The sequence below is a fragment of the Emydura macquarii genome, unplaced genomic scaffold, assembly GCF_026122565.2.
Source record: "Emydura macquarii macquarii isolate MOO-44397 ecotype Brisbane River unplaced genomic scaffold, CSIRO-AGI_Emac_v2 contig_1253, whole genome shotgun sequence".
Taxonomy (NCBI): Eukaryota; Metazoa; Chordata; order Testudines; family Chelidae; genus Emydura; species Emydura macquarii.
This window is the reverse complement of record NW_027131390.1, coordinates 17,114,437-17,135,742: the sequence shown is the minus strand read 5'-3', so window position 1 is coordinate 17,135,742 and position 21,306 is coordinate 17,114,437. Positions and strand designations below refer to the sequence as shown.

The 21,306-nt window shown below is 42.2% G+C and overlaps 1 protein-coding gene across 1 annotated transcript in view; it reads left to right on the top strand.

Annotated features, from left to right (window-relative positions):
- The window catches only part of TRPC5 (transient receptor potential cation channel subfamily C member 5), a 74,637-nt gene that overhangs the window by 51,846 nt on the left and 1,485 nt on the right, over positions 1 to 21,306 (top strand). Inside the window, exons 6-9 of the mRNA XM_067549715.1 lie at positions 1,346 to 1,541; positions 18,335 to 18,541; positions 18,730 to 18,771; positions 20,752 to 20,841. Of these exons, the coding sequence (XP_067405816.1) occupies positions 1,346 to 1,541; positions 18,335 to 18,541; positions 18,730 to 18,771; positions 20,752 to 20,841 (535 nt within the window). The remainder of the gene's footprint in view (positions 1 to 1,345; positions 1,542 to 18,334; positions 18,542 to 18,729; positions 18,772 to 20,751; positions 20,842 to 21,306) is intronic.

Sequence of the window (21,306 nt, the reverse complement as noted above, 5' to 3'; positions counted from 1 at the left end):
TGAATGCTAAAGAAATTAACAGGTGCATGAACAACCAACATAACAGATTCCTAATATTTCAAACACATCCAAAATAGATCAGACTCTTTTAAGTAATATTTTATTGGTTTTTACAGTAAGATTCTTTTTAAAAACCATCTACCGACCCTAGACCAAAACCGAAAAATCTTAGATGTAGATAGAAACGTCAGCTCCCAAAAACTTGAAACAATAATACCCACAGGAGTGATTATTCAGAATACTACTAATGTATTTGGCATGACAGCAAACGGTCACTTGTCTATGGCTGAAGCCATAGCAACGCAGGATGATCTCAACAGCTTTAAAGTTAAGTGGGGTCAGGAGACTTCAAAGGAGAACCCTATCACGCTGCATTAATTAGGTGACACTCTTTCTTCTGAGTCAGTACTGATCAATTGATCCTGCATAATACTGAGAGCACTGTACTGTGGTAGGGTCTCCCATTCAGATGGGACATAATACAAGTCCCTGACCACATGTGATGCTAGGATACATAGAGGTCTTAGCCCCATTGTCCTGGTTAAATTCCAATTGAGATCATTTCATGATCTCTGCCAATATCAACCCTGGAGATTCAACTGAATACGATATTCTTCACCTGCTCTGCTGTGATGCAGTGTTGCTGTGTGTGCTCTTAAAACGTTTCCATGCTGCACTTCAGGGTGACTGTAGTGTTGCCTGTGCATGTAATTTGCAGAGCTCTTCATGATGAAGGCACTGTGGAAATGGGGGAGATTATTTATATTGTGGCATGCACATTTTTAACAAAAAGAGCCAGGTCACATCTGTCCCTGTGTGTGTGTGCAGGGGAATCTCCTTGTGCACCTGTCAGCAGCAGTTATGACCTTAGTCATTGCACCCCCTGAACACAAGGGTAGGGGTGTCACAGTGCCTCTGAAACTCCAAAAAGGGCAGCTAACTCTGGCCAGGGTGCAGCTCCCTCCTGCGCTGGCTGACAGACTATAGCCTATAAGGGGGAAGTACTTACTGACCCTCCAGAAAGGAAGGCATAGGCTCTGATCTTCAGCACACTCATCTCACTGAGAATGCAGGGATGCAGCCTGTCCGTGAGCACTGCAGGGCGAACTGCTCCAGTGGTGCTGTGCACCTTGACATCCTCCCCATGGCCATGATGCACACAGCCCTATAGTACAATGCATCACAATAACCCCCCTCACCACAGCTATGGTGCATAAAGCCCTATGCTGCAGCAGATCACCATACCTGCCCTCATCACAGCCACGGCTCAGGGAGACCTAACTATTTTTCTCATGTCCCCCGACTCCCCCAGCCCAGATAGTGAAGTGCAGTTTGTCTTTTGCAGACTTTTTGAGACCCTCCAGTCGCTCTTCTGGTCCGTGTTTGGTCTGTTGAATCTCTACGTCACCAACGTGAAGGCCAGGCATGAGTTCACAGAGTTTGTTGGGGCCACCATGTTTGGAACGTACAATGTCATCTCCTTGGTCGTGCTGCTGAACATGCTCATAGCCATGATGAACAACTCCTACCAGCTCATCGCTGTAAGTTGTCCCGCCCTCTCACGTTCTGATTTTCTCTGCAAGCGGTGTCTGCTTTACACGCAGCATGTGTGTCTCCGGGTTTCTTCCAGGATGCTTGGGGCAATTGCCTCCACTGCCTTGGCAGCTGGTGTGTTGGCATTGCCCTTCTCTAGACCGAAACAGTTTTGTTTCTGTGCTCATGGATTATGTTGTGCTAGACTCTAATGTGTCTTGACTGCAGAGGGTTATCACCTGTTAACTGTCTTGTCTTTTCTTAAACTCTGCCCTCAATGGTATTAATCACCTTGTCATTAACAGCTCTCTTACTTACCTTATAGCACACAGGAAACCCAATGCAGCTGGGTGGTTTTATTTGAAAGCGGGGTTTTTTTTCCAGTTGTTGTTTGATTTTTAAAGCGTTTCTGGTGTCTTTTCTCCTCAATCCTATCAGTGATTATTGAAAGGCTCTTTCCTCATATGTGCAATGAGCCACCCCGGCAACTTTTGATTCCATAATGGTCCAGCTGAAATCAGTTAATTCCCAACTGAAGTGAACAGCAATCTTGTAACTGCCGGATACTGCAACCCTGAAGTCATTGGGTCTAGGGCAGCTCATGTGCAGAAGGCAGGATCTGAGCTCAGTTATGTCTGGCACTGTGGGTCCAGTTTCAAACTTGACCAACTCAGTATCTGAGTGTTCAAATTAGTCTTTAAAAGCAGACCCGCATTTTAAGCACCTAAGGGCCAAATACCCAAAGGCAGAATTGTCACTGTTGTGAAAACTGGACTCTGAATGACACTGGGAACTTGAGCAGGAGTTAGGAACTGCAAGTTGAAAGGAGAAAGAACCCCTCTGTCTGTGATCCTGGGAAGGCATCACTCTATATTGTATGAAGGCCCTTAAATAAATAAACCTGAAGGGAGCCTAAACCGTGTGTACCCAGTGTTTACATTGTTGGTATAAACGGTTTTTGGCACAAACACAAACAGCGAATACTTTAATCAAAACCTATGTGTGTTTGTGAAGGATCAGCAGACAGAGGGCTAAAGTGGTCAGATCAGCTATTCGCACTGAAGAATTTGTTAAGCTGTAGTGAACAAATGGTCACTTCCCACCATAGCTTGTGACCGTGACCGGATGGGGATAGTGGGAATGCCACAGATTATTTCCTTGTCATCTAATATGTAATATAGACATTCCCACACAGTGCAGTGACATTTGCCAGGAAGGCAAGAGATAATTAGCTACTGGCTGCCCTGATACAGCACAACTGAACTTGCAAAGAGCTTGGTTTTTAAAGCTGACATGTCTGCATTTGTGGCTTTCAGTATTCCTCATGGCTAGAAAATTTCCCCCTGCTTCTTGTAAGGGTTATGTATTCAGAGATATGTTCCCTAGCTGCTATTAATTACCATTTGTTGAGTTTTATGATCATGGCTCATTTTCTTAACTCACCATCACCACAAGTAAACAAAGCTGCCCTTTTTTGGGCTGGTTGCTGGATAGGGCGGCCTTTCTTATCTTACTGCTATCTTTGTTGGGGATATAAAGCGTATTAGACAACAGCACCCCACTGCAAGACGATCAGGAAACCCGGAGAGTGGTGGTATCCATCCTATGCATACGCCTGTGAAAAGCCGTCTACGGCTTTCCAGTCCCCACAGACGAGTGAAAACCGGCAAAGCGATCAGGTGAGGGAGTAAGTCTTAGCACGTCAGTCTCCCTCAGATGGAGTGGGCAGTTTTCCATTCAGATCTCATCAACACCACTTGTTATGAGCCAATCAGCAATGCAGTCAGCTCTTCCCCTCCCTCCCCCCACGCCACTCCCACGTGTGAGTGTCACAGCCTGAGGAGCAAAAGACCAAACAATATCACTGTGATAAATCTTTCCCTGCCTGTTTCACATCTGCATCTGCCTTTGCTGTGCGGTTGGGGAAGGGAGAATCTAAAGTAGGTCTCCCTTGCTTTCAGTCATTTCTCCCAAATACAGGGTTTAGTTCTTGGTTGTTGGACAAAGCACAGCACGAAACCATAGAATAACTGCAGAAGAGACAGTAAGGCAAGCAAATGGCATAACCTCTGCCCAGCTTAAGGAGACTCACAATCTACTGAGCTGCAAGAGTTCTGTGATTTTTGGACCAAGCTATTTCAGACTTCAATAACTGTCTGTTCCCTTAGGGGCACCCTGAGGCTATTTAGATATTGATTTTTCACTGCACAGCCTGTGTGCTTTTCCATTTTGCCAAACCGTTGTCAATATCTGATCATGGGAGTCACTACATTTCACACACAAAAAGGGCAGACAAAATCCAAACACATCATTAAATTTCAATATATTTCTGGGCCTCATCAACTTCTGAAGATCAGAATGTTCTCTATAGCGGCACAGAACACTGCTGTAAGTCATGCACTGTTGGTTCCCTCATCTAAATTCCTTTCCAGATGTGACAGAAATAGCATCAAGTTATGAATACAGACAGAGTATGTCATGATGACAAGTGGGACATTGAAATTTATCTTCATGAGACAGAGTGGCCAGTTAGCTCCATCATTCATTAATGGCATAAAATAACAGGGTGGGTAATGAGGTCAGTTTATGTGATAAGTTATTTCTCATATTGTCACTGCTTATTTGCATCTGAAGTGAAGGAATTCTTCTGCGGGTATAGATCTTAATTCTGCAAAGCACCTGGATCGTTGTGAAAGGTGTAATATAAATGCTAGGCCCAATTTATACACAGGAATGCAGGTTTTATGGGGCAAAGGATGCACATGCATTTTTCAAGGGTAAACATTCAGCATGCTTTGTGAAATCATGGTCCAGATGGACCCAGATTCTAGGGTATTTTGTGATACCCTGTGGAGTTTGTCACAAGACCTATATCAATAGTTATCTTAAACTTGCGCAGACAGCAAAAGCAACGTGAGCCAAAGATAAATTTAACAGCTGAAGCCATCCCTTGTCTGCACTCAGAAAATCCTGGGTCTGTGATCTGGTAAACTAAGCTGGTTCTGGGCTGGTTAGTACTTGCATGGGAAGCCTCCAAGAAATACTTTTGTTGATTCAGAAAGCGGCACTGAGCCAATGCTCCAGCATGGTTTTGCTGCCTGATTTATAAGATAGGGTATTGAGCACTTATAGTAATTTAGTAAACCATTGCAATTTTAGCAAGAATTGGAGTGCTCTTTCCAGCACCCAGGCCAAATTCAACTGGCCTGTTGCATCCAGTCTATGTGAATTACTCCTACCGCTGTTTGCTGGATGTGATATTTTCCCTCACCTACTTTTGTGTAGCGCTGCTGTGCTCTGCGAGGCAGCTGTCGTGTTCCACTCTTTTGATAGCTGGCCAATATCTATACACAGTATACATTTGGGACAAGTGTTCTGGAATCTCCCAGGCTAAAATGGAAGATGATTATTCCCTCATAGAGATAACCAGGCCATAGAAGATTTGAGAAACATTTCTCACAATTATCATGCACAAAAATGAGTATTTCAATGACTGGCCCTCTCATCCCAAGTGTTTGTTACAGAAAATCGCAGCAAAATGCACGTGTATCACTGACAGCAGATTGGTTGACCTAGTAATAACATACCTACCAATGCTTGAGCAATGCAAATAAAGACATTGGACAGAAAAATAGGAACATACATTTTAACTCTGGATTGGAATACATTGGATGAGGACATTGTTATTGGAGAGACAGGGTAAAAAAAATTATAAATATTCTTCTTAAAAATATAGAGACTGTGTATAGTAAACAAGGACAGCTGGTATGTGTGGTTAAAAATAAATTACCACTACCAGGAAATTCTGATTGCAAATCTAGGAACATTTTAGATGAAATTTTCTTGCAGAATAATTAAGAGATGGATAAATGTAAGAGATTTTTCAGCTATCTATTGCGTTGCTTACAGAACAGCAGTGGACTTCCCACAGGAAGTTCTGCTGCCTCTGACCTCTCTGGCTTTCTGTTCCTTTGGTTTCCTTCAGTGCCACAATTGTAATTGCTGCCTACTGTAATATATGTCAGAAGCAGAATTTCACTTCCGCCCTTGTCACAAAGGTTTGCTATCTGCAAGCTTGACGAAAACTTCGACTTTCTCTGCTCACATCAGCTGCACAATTATTGCTTAGTTGCATCATTCTTCTGACTGAGGCATTGTGGATATTAGTGCATTGAGTCCATTTACATTTTCTTAATGTGTTGGAATGATGGATGAAGTTAGAGATTTTTCTTGCATGTTGATCTTCCTGTTTGTTAGTATTAAAGTTAGTTCAAAATTGGTTCTCTGTGTGTGCCTGCCTCCTACTGCAGCTTCTCCCAAGAAGGCCTAGTGATGCCACAGTGATGCTTTGCATGAGTAATGCCAAGAGATTGGGGGGGTAATAGGTTCTGAAAATGCAGGTGTATGTACGGGAACAAGTTTTATGAGGTACTTCTCAAGGTGCCACAATTTCCATCTTCTCCATCCTAGACAGGTACACGCTTCTCAATGTCTGAGTCTGTCAATAACATGCATACAGAAGTTCAAAAATAAAACCAGCCTCCCAGTCCCTGATTGTCATTTATGCAACATGCATTATATATCAGAGAACCAAAGGATTAGACCATCCATGCAGCAAGTCCAATAGTGACAAATACTTGATGCTTCTAAGGAAGGTGTAAAACCTCCATAATGCACCTAGTGAATTGTGAAGCACTGTATTTGGGGAGGAGGAAAGGATTCCTTTCTGACCTGGAAATATTTGGTTAATAGCATCAAACATGAGATTTCATTCTCCGTGCCCTAGTTTCCATAACTGAATACTAGTATTCGTCACCATTCAATAGGTAACAAGAACTTTCCAGTTTTTACTTCAAGACAACATATCCTTTCTGGCATTCCAGGGGACCAGAAACTTGTCAATTTTGTTGATTCTTCTTATGGGTTTGTCAAGAGCTGGTCCAAGCCACAAAACTTGGATCTAGATCTGGATCCGAACTGCCCCCCAACTTGGATGTATTTAGGGATTGTGAATCGGTCCAGTAATGAAGTAAGATCAGTTGCAAAGTGTGGAGCAGTATCCAAGCTTCCCCAAAGAGTGGGGAAGTGTGTGGATATGGGGTTTTGTTTCAGGTCAGGTCCATTTATTCTTTGTTATCTAGGACAAATCGAGGCTTGTATTTGTTTATGCACCTTGAAATAGAGAAGGAAATGAAGTTATGCTCTTATTGTACGTGCTGATTTGGCCAGGTATTTCTTGAAGCTGCATATGTACCTAATAGCAAAACAACTGAGTTTTAAAGGGGGGCGTATATGCCCCTCTTCTTGCTTACCTCTGCAAATGAATTGTCAGTCCCTTTTTTTATCATTATATGTCCCCCAATTTTATTTTGTATTAATCTAACTTAGATTGTAAGATCCCCTGGGCAATAACCTTGTGACTTTGTCCTTACTGAGTGTGTACTTCTTTATGATGCTCTGCTAATAATAATGCACAATAATGTAGCAAGTGAAATTGACACAGTTTGTGGACTTAGGCCTCAGTCCTGCAGTCCTGCACTGTGTTGGTTCAAATAAGATGAATATGACGGTAAGACCCTATAGATACTGAGGCCTATCTGTTTAAAGTGCACACACAAGCTGGGCACCCAAAACATCCAGTATGCACATCCATCCTGGGGATCTGTGCATGCACATACCATTGTACATGCAATTCCAATTAGCAAGCAAACTTGCTGTGTTCTGTGCACAAGTGCATTTTTGTAAAATGTAGCCCAGAAATCTTTTTAGCTACAACATAATTGGAATAATCCAAACCTCAGTTAGCTGCTACTCTGTTATCCAAAAGTGGGTCACCTCCTCTGTTGCCTGTTAACTACACTGAAAATTCCCTCAGTTATCCAAAGGTATTAAACGTCTCCTCTGATATTGGGATAATCAAGTTTGTATTGTATCCCCATCCCTGTTCAAGAGATGTAGTAAAGTTGGGAAATGAAACTCTGTTTTCCTTAGCAGTAATCATTACCCATCTTGTGAGAAGCTGCATGATTCACAGGGCCCAATACTATATCTGTATTAATATCTGAGACTTGGTGGGGGACACATTGTGGGCCTTCATGTGGAACTGAAGGGAGTTATGGGCAACAATAGTGTGTGATGCTTCCATGATGTAGTGACAGGGGGATGTGTGTAAGATCAGACTCTAAGCCTATCTGTGCAGAGGGGGGGAGTTTAGTTGTTCTGCAAGCTAAAATATTCATTTGAAGATGTAGACCCTGTTTGTGTTTTCTGGCTTTGGCCTAATTACATATCACCTGTGGACTTGAATCACTCTGTTAATATTCATCTGCTGTTGCAGGGCCTCCAGATGGATCTAGTTCTAGTGTGTGTGCTCTGACTTCAAATGCTGCATTCTTCTTTTGTTGCAAGAATAAGCAAATAGAACACTTCCATCCGATGGCCCAATCGCGTAAACCCTTATACCCTTGAGAGAGCCCAGCAGCAGCAGGCCATGAAATACTTTCAGTTGCTTTTTATCTAAAAGCCAAACCCCTCTTAGCATTCCAGCCACCCACCTCACATCTTGTGGAGAGGCATGAAAGCGTTAAATGTCAAGTTAAAGATCAGGATGAGCTTGAAATCCACTGATGACTCCCGGTTTGGTTTGTGGATAAAGAGAAATTCACTAGCATAATATTGATGGGTTCTCTTTTCCCCGTTACGTTTAGCCAGCCAGAGCCCCAGATGACAAGTCTGTGGCTCTGTTCCCACTACAGGCAAAGCAGCTCACAGCAAGGTTTCCTTTAGCTACGTGTTGGAAGTCAAAATATCCAGATGGAACCACAGAGGCTGCAACCTGCCTCAGTCTCCTATCCTTTATTAGACCTGACAAGCTGAATTAACATTATCTCAGGCTGCTGCGTTAAAGAGCCTTTAGTTAAAAGAGTAACAACAAAATTAAAAGGTAGAGGAAAAATATTCTCCTCCCTCTCTTACTTTTTTCTTTCTTTTCCTTCCAACATAATCCTAAAATGTGTATTTAAAGAGCTTTATCTGGGGAAAAGAAATCAAATAATAAATGAGATTTATTGAGGGGGAAATTCCCAGCTGAAGAGGACACAATATGAACGGATGCATTAAGAGACCTCTGAAACATGGCTTTTTTAAAGGGTTCCGAATCTTTATGGACTCATTTTTCAACATGCTGCAGTCTACCAAATAAATCACTGTTGATAAGGTAAGACAGGACAGCTCCCTCCAAATAAAACAAACTGATGAATGTCTAAGGAATCAGAATTCTGGGGTGTAAATATCAGGCTGGATTAATGTGATTACAGCATGATGTTGTTGCTACACTACAGTTAAGGGCATGTCAGCCCCTTATTATCAGAGTTGGTAGAAAAATCAAAGCTTTCCCATTCCGACTGCTTGATGTCACATCCACAGCTCAAAGGTCAGAAAAAGAACATATTTGCTCAGTTATTAATTTATAACAGTCTCCTTTCCTTTGCCTTAAGGAACTATTTTTAAATGATGCTGGTGTTTAGGTGAACATTTTTCAACCGTGGGTGTTTACAGTTAGGCACCTAAATCTATACTGAAGCATCTCGCTAAGCAGGCACTTAGCTCCCATTGGTTGCAGGCACTTTTCAGAACACACCAGAGATATAGTCCTGCCCCAGTGACTTTACCAGCTAAATATAGGCAAATTATAGCAAGTGAACACAGACAGTGGGAGGGGTGGGGAATCGTAGCACATGGGCAATAAGATTATGTGTTTATTTTGGTTAATGACCCAGGCTTCTTGATGATTACGTATTTTGTTTGTTTATTTATTATCTGGGATGGGAATGCCAGGATGGAGAAGGAATATATGGGAGGGGTGAGATGATGAGAGGGGATGAAGTCATAAAAAAGAGAAAGAAAAGGGAATATGGAGTGTAATGGATGATTGGGAGAGGAGTGGGAAGAGATATATGGATGAGAAAAATCTAAGTGCCTCATACTGACTCTCTCTGCTTTGATTCAAAAAAATCCCAGTAACTCGAAAAACAGCTCCTGCATTAGGTTTACAATGAGATTACTTTATCATTACCTTTCTGGTCAATTAAGTGTAAGATCTGTTAGTAAACATTTACCAACTGCAGAAGCCAAAGGCAAAGAACATCAACTGTACTTTGGGGTTCTTCATAATCAGTATCCAGATCAAAACATTACAAACAGCTACTATCTTCATAACAAGTTAAACGAAAGCCTGAGACCCAAAATACCCTTCCAATCTTGGGAGTGTTGGAAACCAGGATCCCAATTTTGAAAATGTCTTCTGCCTTAATAATAGGTTATAATTGGATCCTAGGGTGCAAACACCACATATTTTGGTGTGTTTGAAATCCATATTAGGATCCAGAGTGGAATTTTGCAGATTGAGCTCATTTTCATATGGAGGAAAAAAAAAAAAAAAAGCGGCTTCTGTCTTCTCCTCACTTGTGTGTCCCACCTGTTCAGTAGGAAAATGCATCAGCTTTCTTCTCCACTGGATCACCAAGATCCAGATCCAACATACTATGTACAGAAAGCCAAGAGAAAGTTTTATGTAGGGTGGGAGTGAAGATCTGAAGTGTCGCAGATTCATTTTTACCATGCACCTAATACAGTCAGCAGCGCTAGTGTAGTTTCGATACATCTCCACAGCTCTTCAGTTGTTTGCTGCTGATTGGTGTGAATGACTCAATCTGACATAGCAGCAAGTAGTGAAGTAACATGTATTTGTGTTGGTAGTGCTATCAGTCTATCCAGTATGAAGAAAAGGCTCTTTTCAGCTGCGCTATAGGAGAAACAATGGGCAGCAGGATTAACAAAGCCTTTGTTGATATCTTTCCCATCATTTCTTCCTGCTGGTGTTTTTCAGAGTGATATTTGGCTTGATCACCTTCATACTGCTCTGATTTATTTGGGCATTCAAATCAAATCTGAAACTGTTGGAACATTAGTGAGGAAAAGAAAAGAACTGTGCCACATGCAGCTCGCTTGTCAGCCCAAAATAATCTAATTGCATAAAGTACAGCACGAAATGCAGTTCTATATTCTCCCCAAACATTATAGTCGCAGGTCTCCTCATTAGCCATCATTGTTTCCATTGGGTATGCTATTGGGAGATGAAAGGTAATTAGTGTGTATAACCCAAATACTTTGTAGAATGTACTGCAGTGTAAGCTACGATAAAGATTTTAATCACCAAATATATCCTATAAATGGAAGATATAAATAGCAGAGATGCTGCAGTGTGCATTTGCCAAGCGTACATCAAATGCTTCCCTTAAGTTGGCAAAATCAAGTGACTTGCAAAATGGACAAATCCATTTCTATGAAATATTGGTCAATGAAACAAAAAGATTATTAGTTTTCCTTATTATTTACTGGGCACTGAGTATGTGCCTGGCACTTTAATCCCCAAAGGAACTTGCAATAAATATTTAGAATTGATGAACATGAAAATGTTCATAGTAACAATTGCCTTCCTAGGGAGTGATGTCTGAATGAGGAAGACATGTAGTTAATAATAAGCTGTAATTAGACTCATGCTAAAGCCTTGGCAGAGTTTTAGGTACCTTCTAATGTAGGAATTATACTGAAGATGGCTTTCATTTTATTTTATGCCCAGGCAGTTTAATGCACTAGGAGTGCTATTTCTGTCCCCCAAACTGAGGGCTGGATTGGGTCTAGTAGAGTCAGGCCTGTGTTGGAGGTTGTGTGATGCCACAGCATCTCAGTGACCTGGTGGGGAGGCTGGTGCTTCCTGGGGCACTACCAGAGAGCAGTCCCTATGCTCTTGGTGCAAGCATTGTAATTGCTAATGGCCCCCGTGGGAAGGGGAAGCCTCTTTGCACCCTCCCTGTGACACACTCAAGCAAAGGGCATTGTCACAGGCGGAAAACTATCCATGACAGGCAGCAGCCTGGTTTCCAACTTAGCCCACTAGCTGCTATGTAACAACGTATGGGAGCAGCACATTTTGTGCCGACACGGAAGAGGCTAGTTTGATAATGATCTCGCTCTCGTTTTCTGCAGAAAGGTGAATATTCCTGGAACACATTTTCTTCCCCTTGTCAATTTCCTTGTCAGAAAAATGGGAGCAATGACACAGAGCCTAGCACTGAGAGGATAAAGTTATCGGTTGATTCATTATTGTAAAATAACGTTTGAAGGTGTCAAAGTGCTTGATGGCCGGTGTACTGAGTGTTCAAGTATTATCTTTGCATAGTAATAGGTTAGCTGATGGGCTGTATTGACACGCTGCAGCAGGCTAATTTGTTTCATCTTGCCCAATGGAATGACACAATGTGCTGACATAGCCTGATTTCACCTAGCCCTCCAAGCAGATACAAGCGGGTGCACATTTGGAATTGCTCCATTGACTTGAGAGGGACGGTGGTGCAGTGAGTACGCCACTAGCTTGTGATTCAGGGGAACTGGCCTTCAGTTCCCTGCCCTGTCACTGACTTCTTGTGCAAGCCTGCACAAAAAGTCATTTAGTTTCTCGGATCCACAAAGGAGCCTAGGTGTTGCAATGCTGAGCGTTGCAGCACCTAGGAAATTTCAGGAACACCTGAGATCGACAAAGCCAAGTTACACGCCTCGATTCCTTATACAATGAAGGGGGATGATGGGTGTGTTAGAATGTGATCCACAAAAGCCAGCATGCTAGGAGGGGAGATGCCTAAACTAGTGGACGGGAGATGCCCATGACAGAGGGTGTGTGCTCAGTCCCGCCTCTCTGTCAGAGAAAGGTGCCTCCTTATGGCTCAGACTTAGGTGCCTCTCTCTGCTTATTAATCCACAAATGGGAACCCACTGCCTGGGGCTTACGTGAGAAATAGGTGTCCGGATGCCTAGAGTGAGGCAACAGTCTGCATGCCCAGAGGCAGAAACATAGGCACCTAGGGAATTTCTACCTTGAAAACAGAGGCACCAAGTGAGTAAGAGCCTATAGGGTTTAGTGGGAGTTTTATGGATTGCAGTAGAGCAAACCTCGGACTTCAGCAACTAAGTCTGGGGTTTAGGTACCTGTGTGGATCTGGGCCTCGTCTGTAAAATAGAAATAAAAGCTGCCAGAAGAGCTACGATGATAAATACCTTAAAGATTGTGCTCAGATAGTATGTTAACGGAGGTGAGTTAAGATAGCTAGATAAGATAGACTTCCATTGATGGATCTATGCCGAATATACAGCAGGTCCTTTTTTTGGCAAAGCATGATTCAAACCATGTGGCCAGGGGAGGCGACGGTAATGGGAATCTTTATAAAACATTTAAAAACATTTAAACAACAGGTTTTCTACCCAGCAATAAAGCTTGAGATTAGCGCTTGAATTATGTTAGATAATTAGTGTCGTAGGTAATTATTTCAGACCTGGCACATCTGTGAATGCAGCACTCCTATTGAATTAGAAAATCCTCCTGGCCACTAAAATAAGATGGCTGCAGCAATTCCACATGGAGATCTCTAGGCAAGATTAATTATCCCTTTAAATGGCAGGGATTTGCCAAAGGATTGTGCAGACACTACTGTGTCGTCTCATTTGTAATGGAGACAGATACAATTTCTTTTGAAGAAAAAAAAACCCTGTGTGCTGTGTCTTGAGTTTTTTGGGACTGACTGAGTTAGGTGGGTTTGACTTGGCCAGAAGAGCTAAAATATGTTAAGGCTACAACAGCAAGTGATGATTTGGAGGGAGAATGCGGGTAAGTGGCACAGATGTGGCCTGCAGGAATATACAGAAAAGGGCAGTGAAATAAAATCTTGATACGAATACAGAATTGCTATGGCAACAGGGGCATGTCGCAGAGCACGTGGAACTAGTTGGATGGATTTTCATAGGAAAACCGATCAGTGCTATTGAAAAAGCAATCGTTGGAAAATGATGAAGGAGCTGGGAATCAGAGTCAGCACAGCTCAGTTAGTCGGGTGTCCACGGGGGGGGGAAGGGGGTGAGAATGCCCTGGGTTCCAGCAAGACCTGAACTCGGAGCCCACGCCGACAATGCAACGATTGCACTGGGGGAGGTGCAGCACTGCTGAGCTGCCTTTTTCCAATGGAGTTGTGCCTGCTGAACATGGCCCAAGATGGTCAGTTCTCTACTCCGCCCGGCTGTGGTGAAAGATGAGGGGATAACCTTTATATGCCGGTCAACATCCCCTCCCTCAGTAGACGTGGTTAAAATGCCAACGACTGAGCTCTTATCACTGAGTACAGAATGGCTACTCCTGTTGCCTACTGTCACTACAGATTGCATTCAGTGTATTGCTGTGGAAGACGTGTTGGGGGACCTGGACTACGACTGATGCTACAGAGGGACATTTTATTCAATGTACTCTCTTTTTCAGTATTCCTCTGTGAAATGGCTGTGCTCTTCTCCCTCACCTAAACACAAGTCTCAAAGAAATCCTATCAACTTGCCTCATTAGAGGGTTTTTTTTTTTTTTATCATTTATTAAATGCCAATTGTGGTCTGAGCCCTGTGAAACACAAAGAAAGCTATGGTCCCTTCCCTGAGGAATTTACACTCAAAGCTGAACTGACCAAAACGTCAGTGACCTAGAACAAAGACATAGGATCACATTCATCCCTGGGGTAGCTGCACTAATTCCAGGGAGCTGCAGGAAGGAGTTTGTACTATAATGCACTGAGTAATCAGTGAAGCACAAAACTCAAAGCAGGACACATTTTTTAAAGTACTTTGCTTTGTGGTGGGTTATCATTGAAAGACTTTGTCTCTGAAGTGTGTTCTAAGGAGGGATTTGAATGAGGGAAGAGTAGTTGCCTGGCACACATGAGTGTTCCCAGTAAAACCTTTCCATTGCACATTTCCAACATAAAACTACACCAAAATATGTTTGCCCTTATCACTCAGGTTCTCAAAACATCTGTTCAAATAACTGAAACAAGCTTGATTTGTTCTCTCTGGAGAATTCCACAACAGCAAATGAGGAGCAGATTAGGTAAACGGGAGCAGATTCTAGCAAGCTGTTTGTCTTTTAAAGAAATCATACTACAGTTGCATGTGTATGACAAATCAGGTGAAGCTCTCATGGATTTGAGACCAGGAGTCTGCCAGCCCAAGAAATGGGTACATTTAACTTTACAGGGGCCAGAGAAAATTACCCCAAAACTTCATACAGCTAGAGATTTAAATTCAAATTTTCCCATGCAGCCTGGGCTCAGAGCCTATTCAAACACACATGCACCTGGCGCTAGTCTAGTTTTAACTTAACTGGTTTTAACTTTGACTTAATTCAGACAAAATTTCAGTTTGGTTAAACATCTCCACCCCCAATAAAATAGCAACAAAAAACCTAGCTGTTTGCCTCCTTCCTAATAATTCCTACCTACAGAGATCACCTAGCTCCTATTACCAACTAGCCACTCCAGCCGGTATACAGCCCTTTTATAACATGCTGGAGGAAATTACGTACCACCAATTCACCACAGCTGCCAAGCCCTGCTACCCTATCAATCAGACCTTGCAACCCACGGCAGGCAATTGTGATCTTTCCTCTGTGTGTGTGTGTGTGTGTATGTCTGAGAGAGAGAGAGAGAGAGAGAGAGAGAGCCAATCCCTAGATGAGATTTAAACACTAAGTTACATAAAGATTCAAAGGTCATACTCAAAATGTATAGAAGACAATTAAAAATGGACAAGAAAAGTGCAGAATGATCCCAGCTTCTAGCCATTCTTGTGTTTATTTTGAATGCTGATGAACTAGTGACCCACTAAGAGCAAGAAAATAGCCCAGGGGAAGAGCCAGAAGCTGTAGCAAAAGAGACTTGGGTTTGTGGATCAGGAAATACGTCTCTATACAAGATGTGACTAACCTGTGCAACCTGCAACTGCAGAACTTTATTGAAACAATAACTTAGTGAGATTAAAGAAAATTAAACACATGAATAAGAATAGAAATCGCAATGACAACATATACAAGGGCTATGAAATCTGTTAGAGAGCACAAGCTGATCAGCAGTTTCCTGACAGCCTTCTCTTTAGTATCTCTGAAGCTATTCTCTTTTCCCATTCCTGTCTCTGAGCTAGAAAAACATAGAGGCAGATTAGAATAGTAGTTGCAAAAACATATCAAATTTGGTCTTTTCTATTCAAGAGGAAAACAGCAACTTTCATGGACTTCAACTCAGTCCATGTGCCTGCTCTGAAATTACTAACACTTCAGTGCCTGGTCTAAAATATAACACTATGCGAAGCAGTTGTCTAAGAATAAATAAAGATCTTTCTAGATCATTGCTACATTGCTATATTTACCAAATTACCTGGGATCAGCGACATGGATAAAAAGGCTGATAAAATACCACTTGGATTATTTTAGAAATATAAGTGTTTAGTAATTCAGCCTTTGGCTGAGTTTTGCAGCAGGGATTATGCATCACCACGAAAGTTTTGCAAACATTGCAGGTGAAGTGTATCTAATATTCTGAATGTCAACCCATGCTCTCTCCGTGTGTGCACGTGCCTGCATGCACACGTGCCGGGCAAAGGATTCTCTCCTGCCTGTCCTTTTAAAGAGTTTGTCTTGCATTTAAAATTCATCATCATACAGTGCAAAGTTTATTTTCGCGGTAAACTGCTGCCATTTAAAAGTATTAGCATTGCTCAGCCTGCTGTTCTTAGCGTCTTTGTACTCCAGATAGTACATTTCTCTTGGAGAGGGAGGAAGAGGAATCTCCTTTGTAGTAGCCAGGTTTATGTGGCTCTGGTTGCCTTCTGGCAATCCTCCTGCACAGCTCCAGTAGATTCTCTGAGAGGGCTGCCTGCAAAGGTTTCATGAGGCTGCATATATCTCAGCTCCATGCTTCTCCATTAAGTTCAGATGCTGGTTTTTTTAATGCCTTTCGGTGCTACTTACTTTTACCTCCTGTCCCGAGGATCTGGCCAAAGTGTAACATAGGCCAAAGGGCAACGCAAACTGCCTCTAGGATCTCATGTATGTTTAGAAAGCTACCACTGTGGAAAACCTGGCTACAGCACGGTGCTGCCCTGACACGCTTCAAACACCATTTGTGGGCTGAACTGAACATGTTCCTGATTTATGCTATAGCCCTATTAAAATCCAGAGCTGTAGCATAACGTGGATACATGATCAAAACACGGTTCAGTTCCATCTCAGCTGGCAAGATCTGGCTGTGTTTTAACCAGGTCAGGGCAATGCCACATAGCCAAGAACTCCACGTGCCAGTTTTCATAGTGTAGGTGGGACCTTAGCCAGCATCAGTGCCGTGTCGTAGCTAGTTAACTCTTATTACAAAGACACCCACATGCAACCAAACACTATGGCTCACCCCAAACCTTTCCTCCAGTGTTCAGCTCTGTGGCCCAGCATCCCCGTCTGATGGATTTGCAGATTCCAGCCTTAAAGGAAACGGCTGCACAAGCAGGAAAGTCCATGGCTGCCCCTTCCAGCATAGTGTTACTCAGGGCGTATCGTCACATTATTGGATTAACCTGATGTCAGGTAGTGTTAACATAAATGCTAAACCAGTCAAACAGCTTAAATGTCATAGCTCTCAGCCCAGTGCTGTACCCTGTGTGGATAACAATACACAACATACAGCCTCACCATTGCAGTTCAGAGTAATGCCGTAAGCTGTGCTGAGCACTGTTCTGATGGAAGGACTCAAGCAATCTTCTTCCTTTCATGTCCAATAATACGATTTCTACATAGTGTGTGAAACACTGACACTTTTTTAATTAAAAAAAAGAGAAAGATATAGCACATGATCCAGTTTGAAAAGCTGGAGGATGTCAATAAATCCTGGCTCAAGTCAGATGTGTCTCTCTGCAAATAATGATGGGAATGTGCTATTTGTTATCATGCATAGGAAACAATGCTTCCAAACTTTTTATGAATAGATATTTCAAGGACTTAGATTTTAAGCTCTTTGGCCCAGGAATCATCTTTCTGTGTCTGTACAGTACCCAACACAGTGGGGCCCTGAGTCTTGATTGTGACCTAGGGCCAGTCATTTCACCTCTCTGTACAGCGGGGAAATGGGGCTATGGGTCTTTGGATGGAATGCACTAGATAAATATGAATTATTTCACATAATGGGAATAATAAAGGTGAATGATGATGAGAATGGAAAAACAGGCAAAATGCACATAATTGTGTTTTTAGCCATGCGTAAGTATGATGCAGACTCCAGATGTAAATTCTAGTGCACAATAAGATGTATTCATTTTATTTTATCTTAAATTTATAAGAGCTGAAATAAGAGTAGCTTTAAAAACAAAACACAACAACAGCTGCTTACGATCCCTTCTTGGAGAAGTATCTGAATATACGCGCAGACTAGGAAAAGAAAAACAATGATATTTGAAAATAAGAGTTGAAAATTTCTTTTTTCTTCTCTGTTAGTTGATGACGTCAGGGGTGCTAACTCAGCATAAGGAATGGCTTTTCTTGCTCATATTTAGGTGCCAATGAAACCATCAATAGCGGCAGGAATCTTAAATGGTGAACCCACGGTTTGGCCTGTGAGGCACTTTTCCCTGAGTGTTAGTTTTGTTGCATTTCTCAGAGGTCAATATTTTCACACTGTGCTACATTTCAAACTAATTTTGTACTTACAAGGGCTATAGAGGAACTGAATTTGTCTGTCATTCATCATGTAAGCTTCCCCTTCAGCACAAGTGAATTAATACAGCTATCTTCTCACAGGACTCAACCTCCAAGCTGAGATGTATCCGGTGGTTGTCAGTGTGCCTTCCAATGCAGCTTGCCTGAAGCAAAGTAACATTTTGTTTTCGTCTTTCCCAGGACCATGCGGATATTGAGTGGAAGTTTGCACGGACAAAGCTGTGGATGAGTTACTTTGATGAAGGTGGCACTCTGCCCCCTCCTTTTAATATTATCCCAAGTCCCAAGTCAGTCTGGTACCTTTGCAAGTGGATCCACAAACAACTGTGCCCAGACAAGGACTCTGAGGATGAACAGAAGAGGCACGAAAACCTAAAAACATTCACAGTAAGGAACCTTACATTTTAGTATTGTATTTGCCTAGAGTACTGTTTATTTATTCAGTCTCCCAAGTTTCAGCATCCGTTGGCTTTTAGTGATGGGCTACTGCTGTGCCAGAGCCACCAAAGAGCTAGTGGGAGATATGGAGACGTGACCGATGCCCATGTAATATAGATGTACCTATTTAATTTCAGGAACGGCATGCTGACAACCTGATTCAGAATCAACATTACCAGGTAAAGCCTCCAGTACATTAAGTCATTTATTGCCTGTTTCTTGCTCGTGCTTGATTCGTGACACCTTGCTGGCTGCAAAGTGCTGTAATATATTTTGACAAGTATACAAGCTCAAAGAGATTTCTGCTCATTGAGGAATAAAATATGCATGGCTTCTTCCAAACAGTCTGTGTAGTTCAGCGACTCACTCATGGCTTTTCGCCTCTTCAAATATAGTGCAAAAGCTACTGGGGTGAAATCCTGGCCCCACTGAAGTCTATGGCAAAATTCCCATTGACTTCAGTGGGGCCAGGATTTCACGTCTAGTCACGCAGTGAAGCAAAATCCTCATCCCAATTGCTGCTGAGACACCTTTAAAAAGTCAAAAAATGTAGCGTTATTTTTGTGGTGGAATCCTGGGACCCATAACAAATAAGGAGCAATGGGAGTCTTTTTTCCACTGAGGAAGGCTCAGATGAGAGGAACATTTTCTCCTGCTGCAATGAATCTTAAATGTAGCTTCTATTTGTTCTTTGCCTGCCCCGCTTCAAGAATTCATCAGATTCAACCTCTAACAGGATGAATCTGCTTTTACAATATCAACAACTTGAACCCAATGTAATGCATTATACCGGTAATTTGGGAGGAAAAATAATAAAACCTCCCCCAAATGTTGTTAGATAATGTGTCAGGCTTACATTTTCACAAGTGACTTATGATTTTGGGTGCTTCAATTTTTAGGTGCCTAAAATTGAGACACATTCAATGGGCTTAATTTTCAGAGGACAGGTGCTTGGCACTTTCTGAAACTTGGGCCTGTCTTATATGTCTTAAGCTGGGCACCACAAAGTCCAGGCACCCACAGTCATTATTGAAAATGGTGCTTTTTGACTTCACAACATTGTTGACAAATAGGATTTTCAAAGATGGTCCTGGAGTTAAAGCTTCCTTTGAACATCCTGCCCTAAATAATTAACCTTGACAATGTGTCTGAGGGACATGCATTGTAGATTTGCTCTCCCCACTTACCGATGGGAAAACAGACACAGAGAGGTTGAGGGTAACATTTGTACTGGGCAGAGACCGACTGACATGCTGAAAAATGTGTGTGCAATTGTACTACCTAGATTTGCGAACACATCTATTAGGCTAAATACCAATTTGCTTATGTAATTACAGCAATTACATGCACAAAGTCAGATGCAAATGGGCACATACTTTTCCTTGCATAAACTGATCTCTTCCCACCAAAAATACAGAACTGAATTGAATAGTCCAGGACCACAAAAAGAGTCAGAGACCTGGGGCAAAGTATGTTAGAATGACCACCCTCAGGATAGACTGTGCCCTTGGATAAATGCCAATGGTTCCCATTTCCTTCCATGGGACGACTTTATATCTATGAGGACTAATGTGGCGCTAAATGAATCCAAGGAGTTTTGGCTGTTCTTCAGCATATGTATTTATTTTGCTATGGAGCTGTCCATGACTCATGAGTGTGTGAAAAACAAATCTCCAAATGACATATTTAACAGTTCCATAATACCTGGCAGATATATGAGACTTGTAATTTTAAAAGCACTTGACATTCTTTAACCAATTAAGACTCATATTGTCCCTGCAAGGGGGGTAATTATCCTCATATTACAAATGGGGAAAACAAGGCAGAGAAGTTAAGTGGCTTGAAGTCATGTATAGAATTAAGAAGTCTGAGACATGAAATCTCTTCTCACACAAGCATTGTTACACAGAGACAACGCTAGTACAGGGCTTTGACTTATTATGCTTAACTGCTGAGCTTTCAAGACGCAAGGTCTATAACGCTTTATAATGCGTCATTGTGTTAGAAAGAACATGCCCAATTTTTCAACACCAAGGGCGGGCCTGTGACTCCGCAAAGAGTCGGACAGAGAGATCACAGGCAGTGAAAGTACAATGAGACTGCATAGCTTGGCTTCATTAAGCAGATAGCTGAATCATTCATGTTATTTTCTGGTTCAGGAAGTGATCAGAAATCTCGTGAAAAGATACGTTGCAGCAATGATACGAAATTCCAAAACCAACGAGGGATTAACTGAAGAAAATTTTAAGGTAATCCATTATTCTGATACCATTTCCTTTTGTTCCACTCAGTGACGTTACCTTCTTTGTCAAACACTTTGAGCTCTACTGATGAAAGTATTACTCAGTGCTAAGCACACCTGTGACATGTATGTGTATGTGCATTGGTGTGAGCAGGCAGGGGCACCCCCTACTCCCCAGGCTTTAGCAGTTTAGCGTGTTCTAAAGTGCGGCTGCTTTGTCTTGACTAGGATTTTAGAAGCTGTTAATCAGATTGTGTTAAACTGATTTAACATCACATCTTTAAATGCAAGTCTGGTATGACTGAAGACTGAGTGCACGAATAATAACACTAGGGGCAAGGAATATGATGATGCAAGGTAGCAGACCAGGCAAAGGCTGCCACGAAGAGACAGACTGATGGCAATCAACAGATTAAACATCACACTGTGTGTGTGACAGATGGGCTATGTCATTTCCTTAGTAAGCCTGAGT